The following is a 23,993-nucleotide window of genomic DNA, read 5'->3' as shown; positions in this document are numbered from 1 at the left end:
AGAACAAGCATCACAGCTCTGTCAAAACTATTACAGCATCATTGTAGGAAAATATAAAAATATAAATAATGCACAATTACTGAACAGCTTAAGAGTATGACATGTGACTGTTCAATGATAATTTATAACCTAGGTCATAAAAAAGTAGAAATTCATTTCAGAAACAGTTAGTAGTCTCTCTGTGGAGTAAGTTCAGTGAAAGCATTTGGTCTTAATGTTATTTGAACTGGTCTTAGACAAAGCCTTAGAGACTTTTTTCTACACTTTTCCTGATTAATACATTTGTAAAATTAGGTTTCATTGATCCTTTTGTAACCTCTTTGCAAACTAGGGCTTTATAGCTAGGGGATGGGAAACCGCATTTTTGTAAAAAAAATAAAACAATCTTGATAGAACAGCTAAGGTTTAGATATAGTCCGTCAGATTTACTGCAAAAGGCTTTGTGTGTAGACCTACCTAAGAAGACAGGTTGTTAAACGTGTTCACAGTCAAAAAGTGCATGAAAAATAGAGTCTGAAAATGTGCACATTCATGTAACAAAATGATTGCTGCTTTTAAAAAAATATATATATATATATTCCCCAAAGATGCTTGTTTTTTCAGTGAAATACAGGATGAATGTCATATTAAAGTTTTTTGCTTTTTTTTTTTCAAAAGATGTATTTCTTACTTGGAATTTATTTTCCTTCTCCTTCCAGCAAGAAAATGTTTTCGAATTAAAGGTTATGTTTCCAAAACAACATGCGAGAGATTATGCTTCTATTTATTTATTTTGTAAATACAAACAAGCCTATGTTGTATATATTGAATGGAAAGCTATCGGACATAAGTGGGCTGCATTAAACATTCATGGGAGAATTTTTTTTACAAGCCAAACTATAAGTTGATCGACGAAAGAAATAAAATAGTTCGATTTAAAATCTGTTTTATATTCGTTTAAAGCGGCCAGAAAGCGTAAAGTCTGATTGGTTAGAACGGAGAATGACGCAACACAAAGTCCCCGCTCACCTCCATTCCCCCCCCTTCCCTCACTTCCTGCAGAAGCAGCGGTGTGTTGACAAACTGCCGCTGTTGGCTCGTAAACATGGCGACCGCTGGAGCAACTGGAGACGACCTGAAGAAAGAGCTCACATGCGCAATTTGTTTGGACTTTTTCAAAGACCCAGTCATACTGAAGTGCGGACATAATTTTTGTCGCTTTTGTATCTGCATGCACTGGGATGAAAATGGCGGAGACTACGGGTATCAGTGTCCTCAATGCCGGACTGTAAGTTGATACACGCTAACTGCTTTTTTTCCCCTCGTCTTTTTTGTTTGTTTGTTTTTTTTTTGTTTTTTTTTACAGACATTGAAAACATTGTTTTTTTACGCAGAAAATTAAGAACGAACAGTTTCAACATTAGGAAGTTATTTTTCAGGAAAACCTGAAGCTTTAAGAGGACTTTAACAATTATTTGGTTTTGTTAATGAAAATAACGTAAAAGGTTTAACCAAGCAGCAGGTTTACTTTAGAAATGTGTACTCGCACCGATTAGCTCTACTCGGCACTGTCTTTGGATACAGTTGCTATGGCAGATCGCTTTAGTTAACGGAAGTTTCGTTACCTAACAATGTATCGTTGATTTCCTTTTTCTCAGGTATTCAACAAGAGGAGCTTCACTAAAAACTACTTGGTGCAGAATCTAGTTTCAAAACTGGACGACCTGGAGCATCTGGGTTCTCCTTCTGCTCCTTCCAAGTCTATGAAACCGGATGGAAAGTGTCAACAACATGGTGAAGAGCTGAAACTCTACTGCCAAACTGATAAGAGGCCCATTTGTGTTGTCTGCAGGGAATCAAGAGCTCACAGGTTGGTTGTGGCCTTCCTTTAGAAAAATTGAAACACTTCAACTGTTTGTTTCTTCAACATACTATGTGCTGAAATGGGCTAATAATGTGACGCTCTCATACTACACCACAATCAACTTTTTTTTTACAGACTTAAGTGTTTTCCACTAATACTTTTTAATAAACCAATACACGTGTATACTAGTTATTGTCATTTCATAATTTAATTGCTGTTATAGTATGACTTAAAATTGCATTAGGCTTCTAGTATCTAGAAGCTTTTTGGCGATTTGATCATGTATTGTCTTCTGCATAACTTAGATTGCTACCTACGTAGATTAAATGGCCTTGCATGCTTCATTGTACTGCTTAGCTCTGCATAAACAGTGTTGCAGCTTACACACCACTAAGGCCTTGGAGCCACACCTAGATAAGAAGGGCACATACACACAAACTCCTTGTAGGGAGTAGTTTAGAAGTAGATAAAAACCAGTTGCGCCTTGCTTTCTGTGCTTGTATCGGTCTGAACCTTAAAGTGAACAAAGCAGAGGCCGGGAGGTGCAGACAGGTGGGTGACTCTCTGTTTGTAAGTGAACATATTGATTGGTTGTATTGTACAATAACTGCCTTAAAATATAGATTAAAACGAGGTAAACGCAACCTTTTCTCTTTATTCCTTATTCTGAGGTACTGTGATCGAGTCACAATCAAGATCTCAAATCCCAGGGCTTTAACAAAATAAAATGACAAATGTTTTTCAAATTTAGAATTCTGATAAATAGACACCCTCCTTGAATCAATACTTTATAAAGCTAAACATTTTGGGGGTCTTGTTTTACTGCTCTTGCACATCTAGCAAAATAGTTTGCCAGTTAGCTTGGATGTAGAATATCTATACATAATTTTTCATAGTATTGACAAGGCTTTTTAATTGCATTTAGATGTGCACTTTGACTGGACCATTTTGTCACATTGCTATGTGATAACCTTCGCCCCTGGTTCAAGTGTTTTGCAGCCCATAGCCGGTTCTTTCAGCCACATTTTGCCATGAATTTTGCTCTATCCATCTTATATTGACTCACTGGCTTCTCTGTCCCGGTTGAAGAAGAGCCTTTCCACAGAGTGCGACTGCCACCATGATATCTTACTATAGGAATGGATGTTTTCAGGGTGAAACGCAGTGTTATTTTCCTGTTATTTATTGTGCTTTGCATTGCTCTCATCTATTAAGATAATTTTCACGTGCAGATGGAAATTATTAGCATTCTAAATATTATAATATTAATTTCTGAATATTCCCCTTTCTAATGTTTGATATTGTACCGCTTAGATTGTTCCACAGTTTGTCAGATTTTCAGCCACATTTTGTCAGATTTTCAGTGTCTATTTTTTAAGAAGTATGTTTTAAAATAAAAAGTGTTTTTGTGTTGTGTATTAAAATATAATGAAAACTAGCTGACAACAGGACAAATCGAAATATTGTGAAGAAAAACTGTATGGAAACCCCCTTCTCATATGAAAAAATCTGTGCAAAGTAAGCTCAGTGGTGCACAGTCCCATCTAGTTTCTTAAAAGGTTTTATTAAGTTGTTTTGATTATTAGAATTTGCTTATAAAAGCCCACAAATGTATTTAAAGATTTGGTAACTTATTTTAGTTTTTGTTATCTCGCCTTCTCTGACCTTTCTTCTGTAGTTGAAAATGAAAGATGTCAGTTGATTCAATTATTCAAGGACTTTTTTATTGTCATACCACATTCCTCGTTTGTGACATAAGGCCAAAACAAAGTTTTACAGATTAGAGTAAACTATAACAGTACTTTAAGCTTTCACAAAGAGGAGAAAAGCAATGCAACTGCACTAATTTTTGTAAATTTGCTTAACAAAAAGGATACTTTTCAAATGTTAAATAATTTTTCTTTATTTAATTTGGCAAATCAGTAAAGTGTGTAATTTTGTAAGTACATTTGAACATTTTTAAAAGAAAAGCGACAATAGCAATGTTTGTTTGACTTAAATGACATGCACAGCAGGCTAGCCCTTGTGTGCCATCTTGTGAGTTGGGGGGCAATGACACCAAGATCTGTGTTTTTATTAAGAAAGCTCAATATCAAATTGTAAATAACTGGAACAGTGAACATGGGCTATGTTTTTCAGACACCATCAGGTGGCTCCAGTGCCAGAAGTTGTGAATGATATGAAGGTACGATCAATCTCTAAAACTGCAAATATACATGGTAAATTTGGAGAATTTACTATACATCCTACTTGTTGTATTGAAAAGTTTTTTCACTTGGTGGTATGTTCTGTTTTTTTTCTGTCTACATACATTATGATGCTCATTTATTTCAGATGGAGTTGAAAGTGAGACTTATGGAGCTCAACTGGCAGAAGTCGCAGTATGCCAAAATCAAGACAACAGATGAAAGGACTAAAAATGATGTTCGGGTATGTAAAGTTCAATTTATTTCCATTGGTTGTGGGGAAAAAACATGTTGCAGTGTGTTAAGTATTGCTTTAATCTTAATGTTTTGTAAATTTTTTATAACACTGAACTAAATTAAGCTCTGTACTTGGTACAATTTTTGGTTGAAGTAAGAATACAGAAATATAGACAACTTGGCCTCTCCATTTAGTATTCAGTTATTTCAACATAAATTCTCCCATAATGATATCTCAGATTTTTGTCAGAATTACAGCCATATTACACATGCAGAGAACAACAACTATGTTGTCTGAAGGAGAAATTAGGACATCTCATTGTCAAACAGTAGTCTTACCCCAGTTGCTTGAAATAACTACCAGTCCCTTTCAACAAGGACATTTTGCCCCAATCTTTACTTTCAGTGGAATGTTTTGGGTTTTTTTTCTTTTTGTGAGAGGTTTTTTGCATTTATTGCCCTTTTCAGATTGCCCCAAGGCAGCTGTGGCTAAAATCTAGTTAGTTGCCACCATTAGCATGTCCATCCATCCATCCATTTTCTGTTCACCCTTGTCCCTAATGGGGTCGGGAGGGTTGCTGGTGCCTATCTCCAGCTACGTTCCAGGCGGGAGGCGGGGTACGCCCTGGACAGGTCGCCAGTCTGTCGCAGGGCAACACAAAGACATACAGGACAAACAACCATTCACACACAACACACACACCTAGGGAGAATTTAGATAGACCAATTAACCTAACAGTCATGTTTTTGGACTGTGGGAGGAAGCCGGAGTACCCGGAGAGAACCCACGCATGCACAGGGAGAACATGCAAACTCCATGCAGAAAGACCCCGGCCGGGAATCGAACCCAGGACCTTCTTGCTGCAAGGCAACAGTGCTACCAACTGCGCCACTGTGCAGCCCCCCATTAGCATGTTATCATGCTAATGGTAACATTAGCATGTTATCATTTTTAAGTCATACTACAGTATCTCTGTAAGATGAAGATCTTGTCTTTAACTCTAGTTGAGTCCCTCAGTTCAAATTTAATCAAAAGCTATGTGACACAGTTTATGTCATAACTTTCAGTCACTCCTTTCATTTACTGGTATGTTTGGGTCATTGCCATGTTAGCAGTTCTAGTTTTGCCTTAGCTTTATTTTTTTAACAGATGGTTTCGCATTTTACTCAAGCACCCTCTGAGGAACAATAGAACTCATGGTGGGTTTTATGATGGTGAGCTGGCCAGGTCCTTCTGCAGCAAAGCTTTCACAAAACTGTGACACTTCCAGGTCCATATGTCAGTTAGCATGAGTGTCTTTTTCTGGAATGCTGTATTTGGTTTATGTCTAACATTACATTGATTTATTACTTGAATGTATCAGTTGTAAAAATTTATGTTGAATAGCCATGAATCTAAATGTAAGAAACAGTCTGGTGTACGGTGTCTGATTTCTTCAATATTATTTTGCCATGAATATTAAAACTTTTCTGTCTTCTAGCTGAAGAAGCAACGACTCAAGGAGAAGATTGAAGCAGATGTAGGGGCGTTGGTCCAGTTCTTGTTGGATGAGAGAGATTCTCTTCTGGAGAGCTTGGATGCTGAGGAAGCAGCATCTCTGGCCATCATTGACGACAACCTGGAGTTTGTTGATAGTGAAGCAGCAGATGTGGACAAACTCATAGCAGATATTCATAATCACATTGGTGGGAAGACTAACTTTGAGGTGAGTTGAATGATAGGTATTTTCTCGATCTACATAAAAAGAACCACAGACAATGTCACTTAGCTGTTCAACTCAGCTCTCTTGCAAGAGGAGAAGACACAGTAATCCTGGCATGTCTGCCAGCCTGGCAGAAGCCAGCTGTTCAGTTCACCGTGCGTTCTGACAGTCTGCTGCAGAGCTTGTCTTTTATTAGCAGGGGAAAGAAGTGAATGGAATGTGGGAGAGTGATTTTAACAGAAGGGGTGGGGGTGGCGGCTATCCTGATAACAAGGAAGGGGGAACACAGAAACTAACTAAGGAGTATCTCAGGAAGATCTCCTAAAGAAGATTAAGACACCACATGCAAAAACATGCTCAAGGTTAAAGAAAGGTTAGTTATGTCTTACACACAGTTTAATAAATTCCTCCTCTCTGGGGTGAGAACACTAAACCTTTAAATGAAAAACAACTAGTAATATAAAACTACTAATGTAAGAAAGATAACAAACATAATAATTCTAACATTGAACATGAAGGCATTATCGCAATGTGTGCTGAAAAGATATTAAAAATCAGATAAAATTTGTCTTGTAGACAGTTGCACCAGTTGGATCAAAAACTTCAATGAATACTGTTACTTTGTTTAATGTGCAGTAAATTAGTAATAACATTCAGCATAACAATTAAGGTAACATCTTATTTTACTCCAACAGAGCCTTTCTGGAACATTTAATAAGTAAGTAACCCACAATTGAAGACCATCATTAAATTTAAAAAAGAGTATAAAAGGTTAACGTATTTGTATCCTCTCCAGAGCAATGCATCGCAAGTCTTTCACATCCCTTGAGCCGGTCAGTTGTACGACTGAATTTACAGACTTCTCAGGGCCTTTCCAACTCATCATGTGGAAGAAGATGATGCACGTTCTGCACACCAGTAGGTTTAGGCAACAGAAATGCTGCCACAATAATAATTCATTATGATTAAAGTAAGGTGAACTAAACTGTCCATATTTCTTCCTGCATAGTGCCTCAGAACCTGACCTTAGACCCCGACACCGCTCACGCGAACCTCCTTATCTCAGACTTTGACACCAAAGTGGAGGAGGGACGGGTTCGCAGCCAGGAGCCGGATCTTCCGGGCCGCTTCAACCGGTTCTGCGGAGTCCTCGCCACAGCCCAGTACGCCAGCGGCCAGCACTACTGGGAAGTAGACGTGAGGGACAAAGGAGTGTGGTACCTGGGGGTGACGACTGAGTGCAGCAACAGAAAGGGCTTTGTCAGTCTCACTCCATCCGCAGGATACTGGAGCCTCTGTCTGCAGGACCGACTCTACGCCAATGTGGAAGATGGCCGCATTCCCCTCGCCGACTACTGGAACTCTCCTCGTGTCGGTGTGTACCTGGACTATGACAATGGCCGCCTTAGTTTCTATGATGCTGTTACAATGAAGAGACTCTACATGTTCGACACCTGCTTCGAGGAGCCTGTCTATCCTTTTTTCAGCCCAGGGAAGAATGACGTAGGCAGCAGGCTGCAGATATGCCATTACTATTAACAGAGGTGTGATGAGTAGGTGTTAAGAGTCCAACTCGTGCTTTGAGGTTAGCCTGTTGGAAAGACATCTTCTTTAGACATACAGTAGTGATGATGTGATGTTGCTTCCCGGGTGAACATTCTCAACTTGGATTCCCCCCCCCGACCCCCCAAAATTAGACACAAACTGTAGGCTCACACCCTTGGTTACTACGGTGGTGGATTTGGAGAGGTGCTTTGCTGTTTACATATATCACTGTTTGTGTGATTGCAGATGCCTCAGGTGTTCCTGGTGATTAAAGCATACTAACTTGTGCTCTATTAACACCTGCTCTGCCAAACTTTGTTACATTTGCTTTTGGTTTCTGTTCTCAGTTTGGCCAGCTTGTCTGGGGAAATAACTTGAAATTCATGTTTCTAGATCAAACGGGTTAGACAGGTTTTATGGAAATGGTTTTATCAAAAACATTTTAAACTACCTGTATATTTCGTTAGTTTATGTTATATACACGCAGTTTCGAACTGTTGCCAGACCTACTTTTTACTTCCAAGTCTTTTGCAGCACAGCTATACAGTACTGAACAGAGGTAACCGTGAGGAGATATCTTAACACATATGAAACGTTTTCTACAGCTGAGCGAATGACTACACGTCAGTGATACATTTCTTTGAACATAGCACCTCCTTATTAAGCTGTATTTCCATATATTTAGCTGCTTAGAGGATAAATATTTAGCTTTATACATTCCATTTATAAAAAATAAAGCAAGAACTTGGATTTGACTGAAATAGAGTGCTGAATGCTGGCGTTGTCTTCTTGCTTTTATGTTTTATGTTAAATTGATTACTGCTGTTACATATGACTGATACATGTATTTAAAGTCCATGTATTATGATTTTATTTTATTTTTTTTTTTAGTTTTGGTTTCTTAAAAGTTAAACCTTGTGCTATTATATATTCTGTTATTTTGTTTTACTTTTTTTCTTGGACTTTTGGTTCTGATTGTCCATTAAAATGGCAAAATTTCAAGTTTTTTATTTTATTATTTTTATTTTTTAGTAGACAAGTTGAACCTGAAGACACTGCTCTTTGGTTATTGGAGCTTTTTGTTGCATCTCCTTTTCTCTCTCGCTGTGTTTTATCCTAGACTGCAGCTCTATGGGTTTATTCATGCTGTTACTTTGACTTAATTTACTTATCCATCTTAGGATTATTTTCAGTTGTGTCACAAAGTTTGACTGGAGAATCTTGCTCAGGCTCTTGCACTCTGTATGAATATTCATTCTATTTCATCTCAATAAAACAAAAAAAAAAATCTCTAATTTATTGATCTTAGTTTCTTATTAAAGAAACAGTCCACTTCCTCCTCATATGCCATCACTATATTTGCAGTTTGGTATATCAGCTCATTATATTCAAAAAATGATTAAATCTTTTTAAATGGACTTGGCAATATCCCTGTACTCACTTGTTACTGTGTGTAGGATTATGTTCTAACTAGCTATAGCTTCACATTTTCTTTCTTTTAAGCTGAAGTTGAGACTTTAACCACCTTTAAAATACTATTCTTAAACATTTTCACTTACTATGTGTGCTATTGTGACATTTATTTGCATCCGTGTGACATCCATAATAAGAGAAGTTATATTTTCACCATGGTTGTTCTTTCTTTTCTGTGCTTTTCTTGTCTAGTGTCCACATTTTTTTCTTAACCACAACAGACCAATCTGTTGCTGCTGAGTCACTAATGCAGAACATGTAAGGAGGAGGTGAGAAAACTGCTTCATCTCCTCCTGCCCAGGTAGTGACTCAGAAGCGACTTTGCTGTTTCTCTATTGAGATGTGGGCTTAATGCAGTACAAATGACTAAATTTAACAAAGAAACATTACTGTAAACAATTTTCAATTTCATACAGTACACTGTTTTGTCACTAAAATATTTGTTCAAGAATTAGGTATGATGTGTCTGCCATAGAGCCCTTGTCATTTAAAGTCATTGATCTTCAGGTTTATAAACCCCTTATTGCTATATGAAGTATTTAGAAGACATACATTGGTTCTGATGTAAACCAGCTTTTAAATGAAGTAGATTGCCAATTTGAAAATACAGCAGTTGATCATTTGCAGCGTATTTTCAACTAGTGTGATCAAACTAAATTGTCTTCTAGACTATGCTTAATCTGCCCGAAGCAGTCGTCATAATTGTCATTTATTAACTAAAGGAATCGTTCAACGCATATTCGTGAAATAACAGAAATCTGTTGAAATACAACACACTTTTTTTTTTCTCCCCTCCAGGGGGTCTTTTGAGGGCTCTAGTGTCCTTTATATGAAAGCAGGCTGACAGGAAAGGGGTCAAATATCGCCAGGTCCCGGAATCGAACCCGCGACAGCCGCGTCGAGGACTCAAGGCCTCCAAATGTGGGTCGCGCTATTCCCTATGCCACCACAGTACGCCCCATGAAACACAGTTTACACAGCATTTTTCACTGTTCTGGTTTATTTTTGCAACAATTTTCCAGGATTAGATACATCTTGTAATTACCTTCTGTCTGATCTCCTCTAGCATACAGCTGTACATATATTTGGTAGATGTAGCATTTCATTTAAATGTGCTTTAGTTATTTCACACAAACTAATTAGTGACAATTAAAGACATGGAAAATGAAAAACAATAGCAGTGTGTGATTTATGGAGAAAAATAATTTGTCAGTACACAGTTTTCCAACAAATGAAAAACATAGAATATAGACAGTTAAACAGTTTTTATAAACACACATTAAAAATAGGTTCCTTTTGGAGCCACACATAAAAACAAATACTCTAAACTGTCCATGATAAAGTGCTGGTTATCAGTAACAATAATAAAATGACTGTAATGTACAATACACTTTGGATCATGATAAATGAACTGTACATACAGGCATATATTATTCTTGTAAAATGATATAACTCTTATAATATTTGTACTTTGTGCAATGTTCAAAAGCAAATTACAACAATGAATTTGGCAGAGGGTAACATCAATGTTAAACAATGTAAGCTCTTTGAGGAAGTTGGAGGAGAAATCAGATTTCAGATGCTACCACTTATAACACATAACATAATGTTTGGCAGAACAGTTAGGAAAATAATTTGTACAACAAATCATAAAGAAAAGAAAATCCAAAATAAATAATATGGAAAAACGAAATACAGCAAATGTTTACAACTTTGTTCTATTTCAGTCATTCGGGTAGCTACTGCTTGGCATGATCTCAGTTCCATTTAAATGCTGGAATAAGTAGGATATACTGTATACTGTAGTAATATAACATGGACAATAAAGCCATATGTACACCTACATATGCATATTTACAATTACAGTAAATTATTGATATTAACAGACAAAAGTGCAAAAAGCCATGGGGTCAATTTTTAGAAATCTATTTTGGTTATTACAACAGCAAGACCAGAAAAATTAATTACCTGTGGAAGTGGAGCTGGTTGGGATGTTATGCTTCATTGAATAAACTATAACTTGCATAAAGGTCAACTAATGACTGGTGGGTCTTGTCAGGATGAAAAAGTTCAGAATGATGAACTGACCTACAACTACACATTTCAAAATGTTCTGTTTTGTATACAGATTAAAAAAAAAGGAAGGCAGGAACAGCAGGGTTTTTGGTGCTCAATGACAAAATGGCACCTCTTGAGATTTTGAAATGATGTTCTATTAAAAAGTTTCGAGCAATAAATATTTTCCCTGCAACAGAAAACGCTCATGTTCTTCATTTTGTTGATTTGTTGTGTACAGAGGCTGAAACTAAAACATACAGATTTATACAAACACTGCTTTATAAAGTTAGATCATTATTGCATTTGCATTCTTGGATTTTATTGAAATGAAAGGATGAAAATCATTTACACAGGAAACGGACAATGGAGGTGGTTCCCCGGTGATTTTCCTGTGGTACAAATGGACAAAGGCCAAAATATATATGCTACCAGAGTTTCTAATAAGTCATTTAAATGTTTTTTGTACATTTGCCCGTTGAATATGATTTTGACATTTGTTAAACAGGATATGGATAGAACGACCTTTGCCTTATATTTCCATATTGAGGTAGTGTTGCAAGCCTCCAAAATAAGAAGCATAGTAATTCATAATACCACAAGGTCATGGAGATTTGACATGAAGGAATAAAGAGAATATTGATGCTGTTGTCAGGACACAAGAAGTAAAGGGCATGCTAAAGTTGGGTAATATTCTAGCATGTTAGTACACTAGCATCAACTAAAAAGGTTTAACACCATTTAAGGTAACTTCAGCTAACACTTTGCTATACCAAGTTGTCAGTTTACATGCTGGCTGTTGATAAAATGCTAACATTAGCTTATTGTTTGGATTAGCATGTTAGCTGAGACTTAGCGCTTGCAGCTATGGCTAACAGCAATGTTTTCATTTTATTTTTAGCCGGTTGTTTATGTGTTGTTGTGGGGAAAAAAAGGTGCGAGGAAACTTTTAAACAGTAGTAATTTCTTTGCTTTGAACTCTGCGTTACTCTCACCCTAAGTGTTCTGATCAGACATGCTTTATATGTTTCCTTATAGCACATAAAGCATGTTATATGTAGCCTGGTCCTTTCACACAGGAAATCTAATGGTATTGCAACATCTCCCAACACCTTCTATTAAAATAAATGTCCAGTGCAATAATATTTGCCCTATTCTCTAAAGATTCATAAATAAGCATTCATAAATAAGCATTAGCATCAACTTCAACTCATTTGAAACTGGAGTTGTTTTCAGTCCTCATTGATTTTTGACCCTTTAGACTGGATGTTAGCCTCAGCCTCTGGGACAAATACAAAAAGAACACATGAAAGTGAACTTACAGCAGGTAAGATTTTGACTGCTTCTAACATTTTTGAAGAACCTCACTACAAACTGTACTGAGTTAAAGGCCTACCTTCCTCTGAAAACATGGTTGGAAATAGTACATGCTTGTTTGCCTTGCTGGTTGCTGGAAAAGTCATGAATCTAATCCAGAAATTAGGTTCATCATAAAATGCCACGTCTGGCAAACTGAGTCCAGGTGGATATACTGGCAGAAATCAAACTTATTTCTCTTCTTTTAATATTAATATTTTTGCAATTTCTTTACCCTTCACTGAAAAGAAATGAACCAGGAATTAATCTGCCCAAACAGGCTGCAGGAACATTGCAACTTAATGTCAGCTAGTAATGTGAAATATTAATTTATTCAAGCAGGATTGGTTGATGCCTTTCCTTTGTCTACTGCAGATATCTGTAAACTTTGAAGCAGTGATTCCCGGAGTCGGCAACTGCCACATGTCCATCTGAGGTGAGAGCGAGGCCCTGGGGCCCATAGAGCGGGTCTGCTGAGGTGTTAATGTAGGACAGGAAGGACCCTGTGCTATCAAAAACCTAGAAACCAAAAACAAAATATTTCCTTTTAATTTTTTGCCAATAATGGAATAACTATTAAAAATTGCTCTGAAAAAGCATTTCAGGAAATGTATATATATATTTTTTTACACATTTCTTGTGTTTGTGTTTTTTTTTTTAAATCTTTGTTTCAGATTGTGACACTAATTTGAATATCACAGCAGCAGCTCACAGCTGAGTGTAAAGCAGCTTGGATGAAGATTGGTACTTCCAAATACAAGATCATGGTCTTGAGCCAAAAAGGGTAGAATGCTTTCTCTGGGTCGAGGACAAAGTCCTGCCCCAAATGGAGGAGTTTAAGTGTCTCAGGGTCTTGTTGACAAATGAGAGAAAAATGGGACAGGAGACCGATAGGTGGATTGGTGTGTCTGCAGAGATTCCAGCACTGACCCAAATCTGATGTGGTGAAGAGACAGCCAAACAGCTCAATGTTCGATTTATCAGTCTACATACTTTTCTACTCCTATCTGTTGTCACGAGATTTGGGAAGTGACCAAGATGTAATCAGTCGTCAAGTTGAGAAGATACTACAAATGTCATGAATGGTTTTGATAGCTATTACTCAGGTTATCTTTCATTTCAAAATATAATTCTTTCATGATATTAAACATTTAAGTATGACAAAAAGTCAAAACAGAAGAAATCTTGGGGCAAATACTTGCAACCATTGCAACGTGGCAAAATATTTAAAAAAAGCTCACAGAGTACAAATACCTCTTTTAAGGTGTGGTATTATACCAAAGAGTTGGAATTTAATTTCATTACTATGATAGCTCAATATTAATGATGATGAAAACAAAAATGAACATTACCTGTATTCTGCTGTTACCCCAGTCGGCTACAATGATGTTTCCATTAGCATCTACAGCCACACCAGTGGGCGCGTTGAACTGGCCATTGCCTTCTCCATGAGAGCCAAATTTAAACAGAAACTCCCCATCTGCGCTGTACACCTGCAACAAGTAGTAATAAATTCATACCACCAGATACACTCTCTGAATATGAAGACTTGCAGGGATCATATTTCGTTTACCTTAACAGAGTGATTGTGAAAATCTGTCACTATAATTTCATTCTTGTTGTTCACTGCAACAAAGTGCGGACCTGAAGAGAGAGACAGAATCATAAACGTTTTGGAAAAAGATTCATTTTATTTGCACAAATCCTGTCACAGTTATTAGGCTGGTCAAACGTGTTTGATCAGGTTGTTGCTGTTCATATTTGTGTAAAAAAACTTTTCTGACAGTCTCTATGCCCTGTTCTAAATTTAGAAACTTTTCTAAAATAGTAGTAAGGAGCAAGACTTTTCAGTTTGAATCATATTTTGCATTGTTAGTGCATGCTAACAGATGTGTGATTGTACTGATGGTTTAAAAAAATTGCAACGTGGGTTAGCTGCATTTATTTTTGAGTTCTTTGATCATCCATCTAGGTGTTTTTCAGAATCAAACATTTGTTTTTTCATAAAACACAGAAGGATTGTTGATTAACAGAGACCACTAAAAAACATCTGCACGGTTCTGTGAAAAAAAAAAAAGTATTCAGCCCATTACAGATTTCTTCTTGTTTTGTTTTTATGTCTTAATTGTTTCAGATCAAATTTTAAAGTCAGAAAGAACGATACGAGTAAATAAGCAGGGGTTTTAAATGCCAATTTCAATTATTTACAACCAAGTAATGATGACCTCATTTTTATATAATAAATTCAATAATTAATTAAATATTTTTACTTCACTTCCACTACATACACCATGGCCTTACTATTGCCTGACATGTAGAATGACGAAATCCCATAAACAGTCTGACATGAAGAAGGCTAAAAGATCTCAAATAGCAACACTTCATAAAATCAATACCTCATGTTGCCACTTTTGTCGTCAACAACTACCATTAAGGTCTTACAAAAACTGGCAATTAGTCTTACCTCCCTGTTGCTGAATATTGATCAACTCTCGTCTGATATTGTTTTCATAAATGTGTTAGATTTATGCCTGATGTAAAAGGATACACACTCTACGACAAGTATTTTTATTTGTCACTTCACAAACAGTTATATTCTGTCAAACATAAGATGTGTCTTTGTGTTCACTGTTTTCTGATATTGTAGTTGGCAGTGGTTTTCACCTTTAGATGACAATAGATGTTTCTTTTGGTTATTCTGCGACTGAATGAATAAGTCTCTGAAGTGCAATTGGTGTGCTTCTCGTTGACTGGCCAAGGTTTCTTCCTGTTTCAGGTTTTCTAGGAAACTAAAGACTTATAAATTACTTTGCTACCCTCTCCAGACTGACAGATGTCAGTCACTTGCTTTTCATCTGTTCTTGAATTGCCTAAGATCAGGCCAAAATCTGTTGCTTTCTGAGATATTTTGCCCTACTTTGTGTTCAGACAGGTTATTTTTAAGTTATTTGTTGATTCTAAAGTTCAGACAAACAACCAGACCAAAGTGTGACTAGAGAAATTGAAGAAAATTAAATAAAAATGAGTCACAGTTAATTAATGAATCAACAATTTGGCTATTATATTTTCACATTACGTGACATTAATTTGATTAGTATTTTAAAATGAAAATTAAAAATGACATTTCAAAGAAATTATTTGAAAATATCTGTCCATTATTAAAACACATTCAGTCGTGACAAAAAGCAAGAATTAAGAAAACCTGTAACGGGCAAATACTTTTTCATAGCACTGTATTTTTGCAAATAATTTTTTATAGTCACACAAAAAACACACACAATGTACATGACAACATGTTGATTCTGTTATTTATGAAATTGTAGCTGAGTTTCAAGCAATCTCTGTACAAGTACGTATATCTTCATCCATCTTTATCAACAATCTGTCTTCTTTGGAAGTCAGACACGTGATCAGGGAATTGGGTTAGACAGAGGACACCGTGGGATTAAGGTCGCAGCAAGGCCACACTTAGTACTTACTGAAAACTGAGCCAGATTTATTAAAGTTTGGGCCAAGTTTTTCTGAATCAAGAACAGAAGGAAGAACAGAAAGAAAGAACAAGCACGTCATCAGAAATAAAGATAGGCGAGAAAGTAAATACTTGAGCGCAATCTGTAGAGTTGCTTTCTGTTGCTGCTGCAAACCAAGCAATGTCAGCAAGATGTTAAAGTTACGAATAACTTTAACATTTCATATCCCAATAACTGAAGAACAAAAAATGTAGTGTCATTATTTAGCTTCTCGATTGTGGATTAAAATATAGAATTTTACAGAGTAATTTTCTTCCAGTTAAAATAGATTTGGTTTGATCCTCAGCCTTGCCATGTGTGGTCACAACTAAAAGGTCCCATAAAATGGGGAATCCCCAAAGTGGCAAACTTCTACAGAGAATCATCAACTGATTAAAATTTGGAGGCATCAATAGTTTATTTCATGTTTAATCATTTAAATATGTCATTGATGTATTTCTTTTATTCATGAAAAACAGAAATAGTTTCTATTTTTCATCAAATAGATGCAAAATTATTGAAATTCTTATTTCAACTATAGTAAACTATTGGAAAAATACATATGTATATGTACTGAGCAATTTAGCAAAATTGGGCATAACGCGGACTATTAAAAGGTGGCAAAGAGTTTCCAATAAACTAATTGGTGTATGTAATATGCATCAACCAGCATAGTGGGATGCATACACCATATTGGCAGCATTAATTTACTTCACCATGCTTGGTGAAGTAAATTAACAGGTAAATAAACAACTTAAAAAATGACTTTGCATCATAGTTGTGTCTGATGCCATGAAATTGGCTTGTTTCTTTAAGAACCTTCTTTCTACCTTTTCTGACACAGCTTAAGCACATCCTCCCAACAATGCTTCTCCATGCTGTCAGCTGATTGCTTACAACTGATCTTAGGAGCGCTGTAGTTAATATGATATGCTCAGCTGAACAGACACGTAGGTCTACCAGGTTTTTCGTAATTGCTGCTGCCGTTTTGGGTAAATAGACGACAAATCGGAAATGTCACCAATAGAGCCATGAGAGATTCAAGGATTCCTCAAAATGTATAAATGGGCCAAAACAACATTCCAGGTATGTGTGTGATGAGGGGATGACATTATAACATGATATAAAGCTTAGAAAAGTCAATTCTGCATGTTATCTCATCCTACTCCCTGCCCCTTTTAACCATATAGTACAACCCATCCATCATCTGAACACACTTATCCTTGCAGGAGCACATGGACCTATCCAGTGGTCATCAGGCGAGAAGCGAGGTATGCCCTAGACAAGTTGCCAGTTCATGGCAGATGTAGTACAATATATTTATTAAATACATTTCTTTACAAAGACAAAAAGAAGTGTTATGGAGCTACTTTATTGAACCACTGGATATTTATGTGACTAGGTGAATGAGAAACACCCCGTAAAGCTCTTTATAGAACAAATTTGAGGTTGAAAACTCTCTGCAACAGATTGTCTGAAATCCTATCTATCAGAGTTCAAAAAAGCTGTGCTGAAGACTTAGCATCTCTCCTTACCTGCAAACTGTCTATCAGACGTCCCTCTGCCTCCAAACTTAGTCACCAGCTTTCCATTGGACTGAAAGATGAAGACACAGCAGGCTTTGTTATCCACAGTGATGATATGTCCGTTTTTATCCATGGCCACTCCTTTGGGACCCATGAGACGGCCTGCACCAATCTTATTCTGTGGTAGAAGAAGACAAAAAGGATTACTGAACAAACTAAAATCCTGTTGGTTGGATTTGTAGAGGTATTTTGTACAGGGCTTTGTTCTGTTCTGCACCCCTCTGTGTTTAGTAAAGCTCTAGTTTGGAGACGAAGAGAGTTGGATTAAGGGAGATTTATGAGTTGACCAAAGCAAACACATAGAACCATCAATGAACAGACCTACTTGAAAGAATCAATCCTGAATCAACTTGGTTAGATGTTCACTGTCTAATTTTTTAATTCCCACCAGTTCTGTTTTGTTTTGCATTCATGTACCTGAGGTAGAGAAAATCCATCTTATCTGTCAAGTTGTTTTTCTCCAGTTGGTTAAAATTTTTTTTTTGATTTGAGGAGAGGAATTGCTAAAACATCCGGATTGTACCTCAGCCTCCTCAGAGGAACCTTTCTGGGCAGACAGAACATCTGCTGAAGCCAAAGTCAATCCTCTCACCAATAGAGAGAGGACAAAGAGTAGGTGTAACCTGAAGCACAACAGCAAGTTGGTTCTGAGTAAGTAAACAGTCATCTGACTCTGTCATAGCCACTCTTCCTCTGTTCTATGATTAAGGGTGTTTTCAGGCTTTGGAACCCAGTGGACCTCAAAAGTCTTTCTCCATTTGAATTTCTGTGCACTCTCCAAAGAATCCTCAAGTAGGCATTTAGCAACCAAGATAATGCACTTTGAGTTTACATTTTGTGGACACAGACACAAATATTTGCTACAACTAATATTAGTATTAATAATTAGTTTTTTTCACAAGGCATTACGGAGACCTAGGTCAAAGATAAGGCGGTGTATGATGTGTACCTTGAACTTGCCATCTGAGGAGAAGATGCTGACCCATCTGTTGTCATAATCAGCCACCACAATGTCTCCGTTCATGTCTACAGTGACTCCTGTCGGTCTCTGCAGCTGTCCTGGAGAACGACCTCTAACCCCAAAGCGCATTTTAAACTGCCCATCGTTGGAAAATACCTGCAGCCATTTGCAGAACTCATGTTTAGCACATAACATCAGTGGTAGTTTCTATGTCCACAGTGGTTCTACACAGTTGCATAAACATGCATTGTCCTCTATGTGTCTGGCTCACCTGTATGCACTGGTTGTTGCTGTCAGCCACCACCACTCTACCGTTGCTGGAGGCTGAGATTCCTTGCAGATTTGTGAACTCGCCCTTTTCCCTTCCCCGGGAACCTAATGGGAGAGTTAGGAAGTCAGTAATTGTGTTTATTATTAACACTCTCACTGTGTATGATTTATTACCCTTGACAACCTATACTAGCATGTTCTTGCTAATTCTGAGCAAAGATTATTGAGTGCTTCCCAGCCTACCAGGCAATTAGCGGTTTTGAATTATGTTATTATGCAATTAAAACTTTAAACTCTCATTCGAGGTAGGCAATGCAACTCACTGACAGAGTTTTTGTGGGTTATATTATATATTGTGTGTTTTTGTGGGTTATATTATATTAGTTTGGATGTAAACAGTGCATGTAACAAGTTTTGTGTTGCATCTGCTTTGACAGAGAAAAGTATGAAAATTCTGCTTGTTGAAAACATTTTTGTCTACCAGTTTCAAGAATTTACTAAGCAACTGTTATGCAATAAGAAAAAATAACTCATAAATTGTTAACCTCCTTGACAGGAGACGTTTTGAAATATTTCCTTGAAGTTTGTCTTACCAACTCTGTAGATGAGCTCGTCCTCAATGGGGTTCTCCTTTTTTTTGGTGGTGCTGTACATGCTGGAAGGCCGTCGCACCGCTTTCTGACGGATGTGGCCCCCTGTCCCGCTCGGGGACTTCACCCTCCTTTTCACATCATCCGGAGACTGGGGCACGTCTGACGGTTTGACCACCCGCAGACGGAATGGGCTGCCACGTATGGGCTGACCGTACAGCAGCAGGCAGAATGAATACTCTCCTTCGGAGCGCAACGTGTAGCCCACTTCATACGTTCCATTCTTGTTGTCCGTTATTTCTACGTCTGCAGCTCTGTTACCGTCAGCCGACAATATCTCACCCTTTAAAACAGCATTTCCTGTCCTCACCAACTCTCCATCCTGTCATAAATAATGACAACAATTACTATGGAACGTATTGTAAAGAGACAATTTTAGTGTAAATATAAATGTAAAGTGTAACAAAAAATTTTAATATATAGCTAAAAAGAAAAAGCAAATGTATCTGGTGGCAATAGACTTGATCTGGTACAGTGCCTTACATTCATAACCCCAAAGAACTCACATTTTGCCACAAACTTAATTCTATTTGAGCAGTCTCCAACTCCTTGACTGTTCTGCAATGTTCAGATTAATCCATGCATACCAGAACAAAAAGGCTGACTTAAGTTCTTCAAAGGTCTAGTAATGAGTCAATTATTTGATTCAAGTGCATTGGAGTTCAAGCAAAGGAAAAGGATACATAGTTTTCAAAGTGTTTGAGAAGTACAAATTTGAAAATATGCTTAGCACTTGCATTAAGCAATTTCTACTCCGACACTCAAACAAAATCTAGTTGGCTATAGAATCCAGCTAAATAGCAGAGTACCAGAATGTATAACACTTTTATGAAATATAAATACAGCTGCTCATGGATACATTTTTGGAACTTGTTAAGGCACTGTTTGGTCGTTAAAACATCTGAACCTCTGAACATCTAAAAAGAGCACTGTCAATCAATCAACTGAAAATGGAAAGAGTATGGGACAACTGCAAAGTTACTAAGATATGGCTATCCACCTAAACGGACCGGCAGGACAAAGAGAGCATTTATCAAAAAACAACAAAAAGGCTCAAAGACTCTAGGAACTACAGTGGTCCACAGCTTAAGTGGGGTGTTTATTAGGAGAGTGTGAAGAAGTTCCTGCTGACAGAAGTAAACATAAGTCTTACATCCTGCAAGTCATGTGTGGCAGAAGGCAAACAGAATGTCTGGTCAGACAAGACAAACTAAAACCTATGTATCCTTTTTCTTTCAAGCACTGCTTTGTGTTGGTTTGCTTTATAAAATCCCAATTGAATCTGTGGTTGTAATATGACAAAATATAATAAAACTTCACTGTAAAATATCTTTAAAAGGCACTATAAAACACTTCCAGAGAGGAAAGTAGCATTCCAAATGATAATGGTGCACTAAAACCTCAGAATAAAAAAAATCTGTACTTTGTCTTTTGTTGTCACAGTAATGGTTTGGTGCTGCCCAGTAGCTGCATGTCTCAGTCCCTCCCCTGTGGCGACAGACGTGTGTGCCACGGCTGATGTTGTAAGGAGAACGCCCAGGTTCTGGATGGAGCGCCGCAAACCTTCAGTCTCTACCTAGAGGACACAACTGCTGCTTTAATCAACACATAAGTGTTACAGCGGTTGGTGCTGCTGGTGATAAAAATTGCTGAGTTTGAATCATAGCAAACAGCGGATAGTACCTGACAGTCTAGATGTGCGTTCTGATGTGGCTTCTCTGGAAAGTCGTGTCTGGCCAGAGCTGTGACCCGCTCACTCATCTGCTTCTGAACCAGTAGAACCTACACTTACAAAACATGAACCATTTTTTCCTTTAAAAAAATGCAACGTCCACTATTATAGTTGATTCCCTGATTAGTTGGCTTATGAGTAGCCAGAAAATTATATTTTATGAGTCCACCTCAGTTGCATTCCCATGGCTGAGAGCCTGCTCTGTGAAGCTGCAGCTGCTCTGGATGTGTTCCTTCCCCTGTAGAAGAGAGGAAAGCTGGGCATGGAGGACCTGCATTTAAAAAAGTGGAAAATGGGTTGACAAGACCAGAGAGCCAGAACATAAAAAAAACAATAACTGCATGTGTGAAAGTGTATGAAATGGACCTTTTGCTTGGAGCTGCAGATGTTCTCCAAGTCTGTGATGAGGGCTGTCTTGCGGTGATGCAGAACCCGCTCCAGCTCTTCAAACGTACTGTTGATCTCTGCTTCTGCCTCAGTTTTTCTTTCATTTAGCTGGCGCGAGATCTCACTCACCAGCTCAACAGCTGCTGTCAGCTGAGGGAGTCTTCAAGACAACCAAAGCAAAGTTTTTCATCAAGTTATTTTCAGCTGACCTTAAAAATATATTTGTAAAATTGTAAAGTTAAATTTCCTAGATAATCTTACAAATGCTTGAGAATTTAAATCACTGCATGAAGGGAAAAGATAAAATCCCCATCAAAGATCAAGTTCTGACCTGCTGTGAATGGCATCAAGCTGTGTTTTTAGCACAGCTTTGTGCTGCTCCACTACATCCCGCAGAGGAACAGTCATATGATCCCGGTGCTCTCCCTCTGTGCAGTCCAAACACATGGCTGTCTCACAAGACTCGCAGTAGAACTCCATCACCTGCAGGTGGAGCCAAACTTAATCATTATCTCTTAGTAAGCATTGCAAGATATCAATATTTCACATTCCTTTCACTTTATCTATAGCACCAAATAAGACAATTTAGGACCTTTTAGCAAGCAGAGAAGGATTTCTTACCTTTCCTTCATGGTTTGGGCAGCAAAGAGGCTTCCCTGCTACTGCAGCACTGACCGACTCCAACACACTGCAGGCCTCGGGCCGTGAACACTCCGGCTCACGCTGCAGGACCTAACACAACACATTACCATCCTCATTATAAGTTGCTTTTAATAATTACGTCTGTGAATACCCCTTTCTTTTAAATACATCGTGTTATGAAATTACACAATGGTATTTACAGTCAGTTTAAATCATCTTAAAGAGTTCCTAATCCATGACATCAACATTTACTTTTTAAACTTCCAGTCACTGTTAATTAAATTCTCAAAAGCTATGTTCTTAAAAAAAACCTTTCAGAGATTAAGTCTTCAGAATGACCTCATTCTGGAAGAATGTCCTCCCTCCCACTCACAATGTCTTTCCAATTAAATGCAGCTAAAAAAAAAAGGTCACACAGGCAATATATATACAGGTTTTATTCATTTATTCTAGTCTTTTATTTTCAATGTATAAATAACAGGTGTGCTTGTATCTGATTAGCATTTTTGCAGTATATATGCATTGTGTAATGCCTCATCAATCAATCAATCAATCAAATTTTATTTGTATAGCACATTTCAGCAGCAAGGCATTTCAAAGTGCTTTACATCATATCAAACACAGAAACACATCTGTGGTATAGACAGATTCTGTGATATAAAATGTAATGTAGGACCAGACCTCCATGAGATTAGTGATGAAGAAGTTGTTCTGTAGAGCTCCCACTCCTTTCTCAGGCAGGATGGATGTTTGTCGACACACAGGACATGAGAGTGTCAGAGACTCTGGAGGAATGTAATTCTGGAGACAGCTACAGGGAGAAAGTTAACAAGTATGTAACATGATACAACATTAACAGAGGTATTATACATCAGTTCCTGTAAAAATTAAAAGGGTGCTTTATTATGAAGAGAGACTAAATGAATGCATTCCATCTTAATGAGACATTAAAGACTGAGTTTTTGTAATTGTGTCTTTAAAAACAAAAGGTAAATGACACTATCCATTACTAAAGAAGGCCTCTCTGAGGAGTCAATGTTAAGCTGTTGTTTTGTGTTTAGGGATTTGAATTAGATGTGGTGCTAACAAGAATTTCACAGTTAACAGGATATGATGCAGGAACCACAAACACAGAAGAAGCTACAGTTCAACAACTGTGTTGCATCTTTTTTTTTTTCCTTTCTTTTTTTTTTAAAAGCAACAATTTTTAGAGACTGACATTTCAGGCTTGGTTGTACAACGTTTACAAATTCCAATGGTTACCTTTCGCAAAAAGTGTGTAGACAAGGCAGGACCTTGGGGTTGTGGTAGTGATCCAAACAGATGCTGCAAACCAGGAACTGCTTGTCTATCTGACGCACCACAGGGCTGGCGCTCCCAGATTCACGCTTGGCCATAGCAGTGGACATTTAATGCCACAGAGAATGACAGCAGTCAACCTGCAGGGATAGAAAAATATTAAATGAATCAGACAAGCTACTCAGATTCTAGACTCTGCTTTCCTATTAGGTGTGAAATTTAGGACTTCATTCACGTCGTATCAGAAACTGAAGTACAGAAAGATTTATAATTGCAAGATTTTTTAAAGTGTTTTTGTTATGCTGGAATTTATAAGTTAGAGCCAAAAACAGTTACCAGGCGAGATAGGAGTCTGAGTGTACACCGAGTATGTAAGAAAATCAGTAATACCAAAGAAAAAACTGTATCCACAATTTACAAAAAGCATGGAAAAAAGACACAAAATAACCAAGTTAACTAATAAAATTGATGATGGTTCAACTAGTTAGAACAAGTACACACTTAGAAAAAATATGTTTATTAGAGATTAGGAGGGAGACGCACATAAGTGGCCCCAGGA

General features: G+C 37.4%; 2 protein-coding genes across 6 annotated transcripts in view; one reads left to right on the top strand and one right to left on the bottom strand.

Moving 5' to 3' along the window:
* The first annotated feature begins 1,011 nt into the window (after positions 1–1,011).
* trim47 (tripartite motif containing 47) lies at positions 1,012–8,809 on the top strand. The gene is made up of 8 exons (XM_028030967.1): positions 1,012–1,267; positions 1,638–1,849; positions 3,983–4,028; positions 4,178–4,273; positions 5,748–5,972; positions 6,665–6,687; positions 6,766–6,887; positions 6,979–8,809. Exons 1-8 carry the CDS (start codon positions 1,085–1,087, stop codon positions 7,506–7,508), a joined length of 1,437 nt encoding a protein of 478 aa, XP_027886768.1. The 5' UTR covers positions 1,012–1,084; the 3' UTR covers positions 7,509–8,809.
* Positions 8,810–9,967: 1,158 nt separating this feature from the next.
* The window catches only part of trim3b (tripartite motif containing 3b), a 34,071-nt gene continuing 20,045 nt past the window's right edge, over positions 9,968–23,993 (bottom strand). For 4 of the 5 annotated variants that reach the window (XM_028030965.1, XM_028030964.1, XM_028030963.1 and 1 more), the window contains 16 exons: positions 23,399–23,574; positions 22,817–22,946; positions 22,115–22,225; positions 21,825–21,976; positions 21,473–21,653; positions 21,276–21,377; positions 21,058–21,156; positions 20,798–20,950; positions 19,318–19,696; positions 18,726–18,829; positions 18,443–18,610; positions 17,443–17,611; positions 15,878–15,919; positions 13,972–14,042; positions 13,751–13,891; positions 9,968–12,917 (listed from right to left, as the gene is read on the bottom strand). In XM_028030965.1, the coding sequence (XP_027886766.1) occupies positions 12,765–12,917; positions 13,751–13,891; positions 13,972–14,042; positions 15,878–15,919; positions 17,443–17,611; positions 18,443–18,610; positions 18,726–18,829; positions 19,318–19,696; positions 20,798–20,950; positions 21,058–21,156; positions 21,276–21,377; positions 21,473–21,653; positions 21,825–21,976; positions 22,115–22,225; positions 22,817–22,946; positions 23,399–23,544 (2,301 nt within the window). In that variant the 5' untranslated portion in view covers positions 23,545–23,574 and the 3' untranslated portion in view covers positions 9,968–12,764. The remainder of the gene's footprint in view (positions 12,918–13,750; positions 13,892–13,971; positions 14,043–15,877; positions 15,920–17,442; positions 17,612–18,442; positions 18,611–18,725; positions 18,830–19,317; positions 19,697–20,797; positions 20,951–21,057; positions 21,157–21,275; positions 21,378–21,472; positions 21,654–21,824; positions 21,977–22,114; positions 22,226–22,816; positions 22,947–23,398; positions 23,575–23,993) is intronic. The other variant, XM_028030966.1, reaches the window with a different exon arrangement.

Source organism: Xiphophorus couchianus, chromosome 11, assembly GCF_001444195.1.
Source record: "Xiphophorus couchianus chromosome 11, X_couchianus-1.0, whole genome shotgun sequence".
NCBI classification, from domain to species: Eukaryota; Metazoa; Chordata; class Actinopteri; order Cyprinodontiformes; family Poeciliidae; genus Xiphophorus; species Xiphophorus couchianus.
This window is presented reverse-complemented; position numbering and strand designations above follow the sequence as displayed.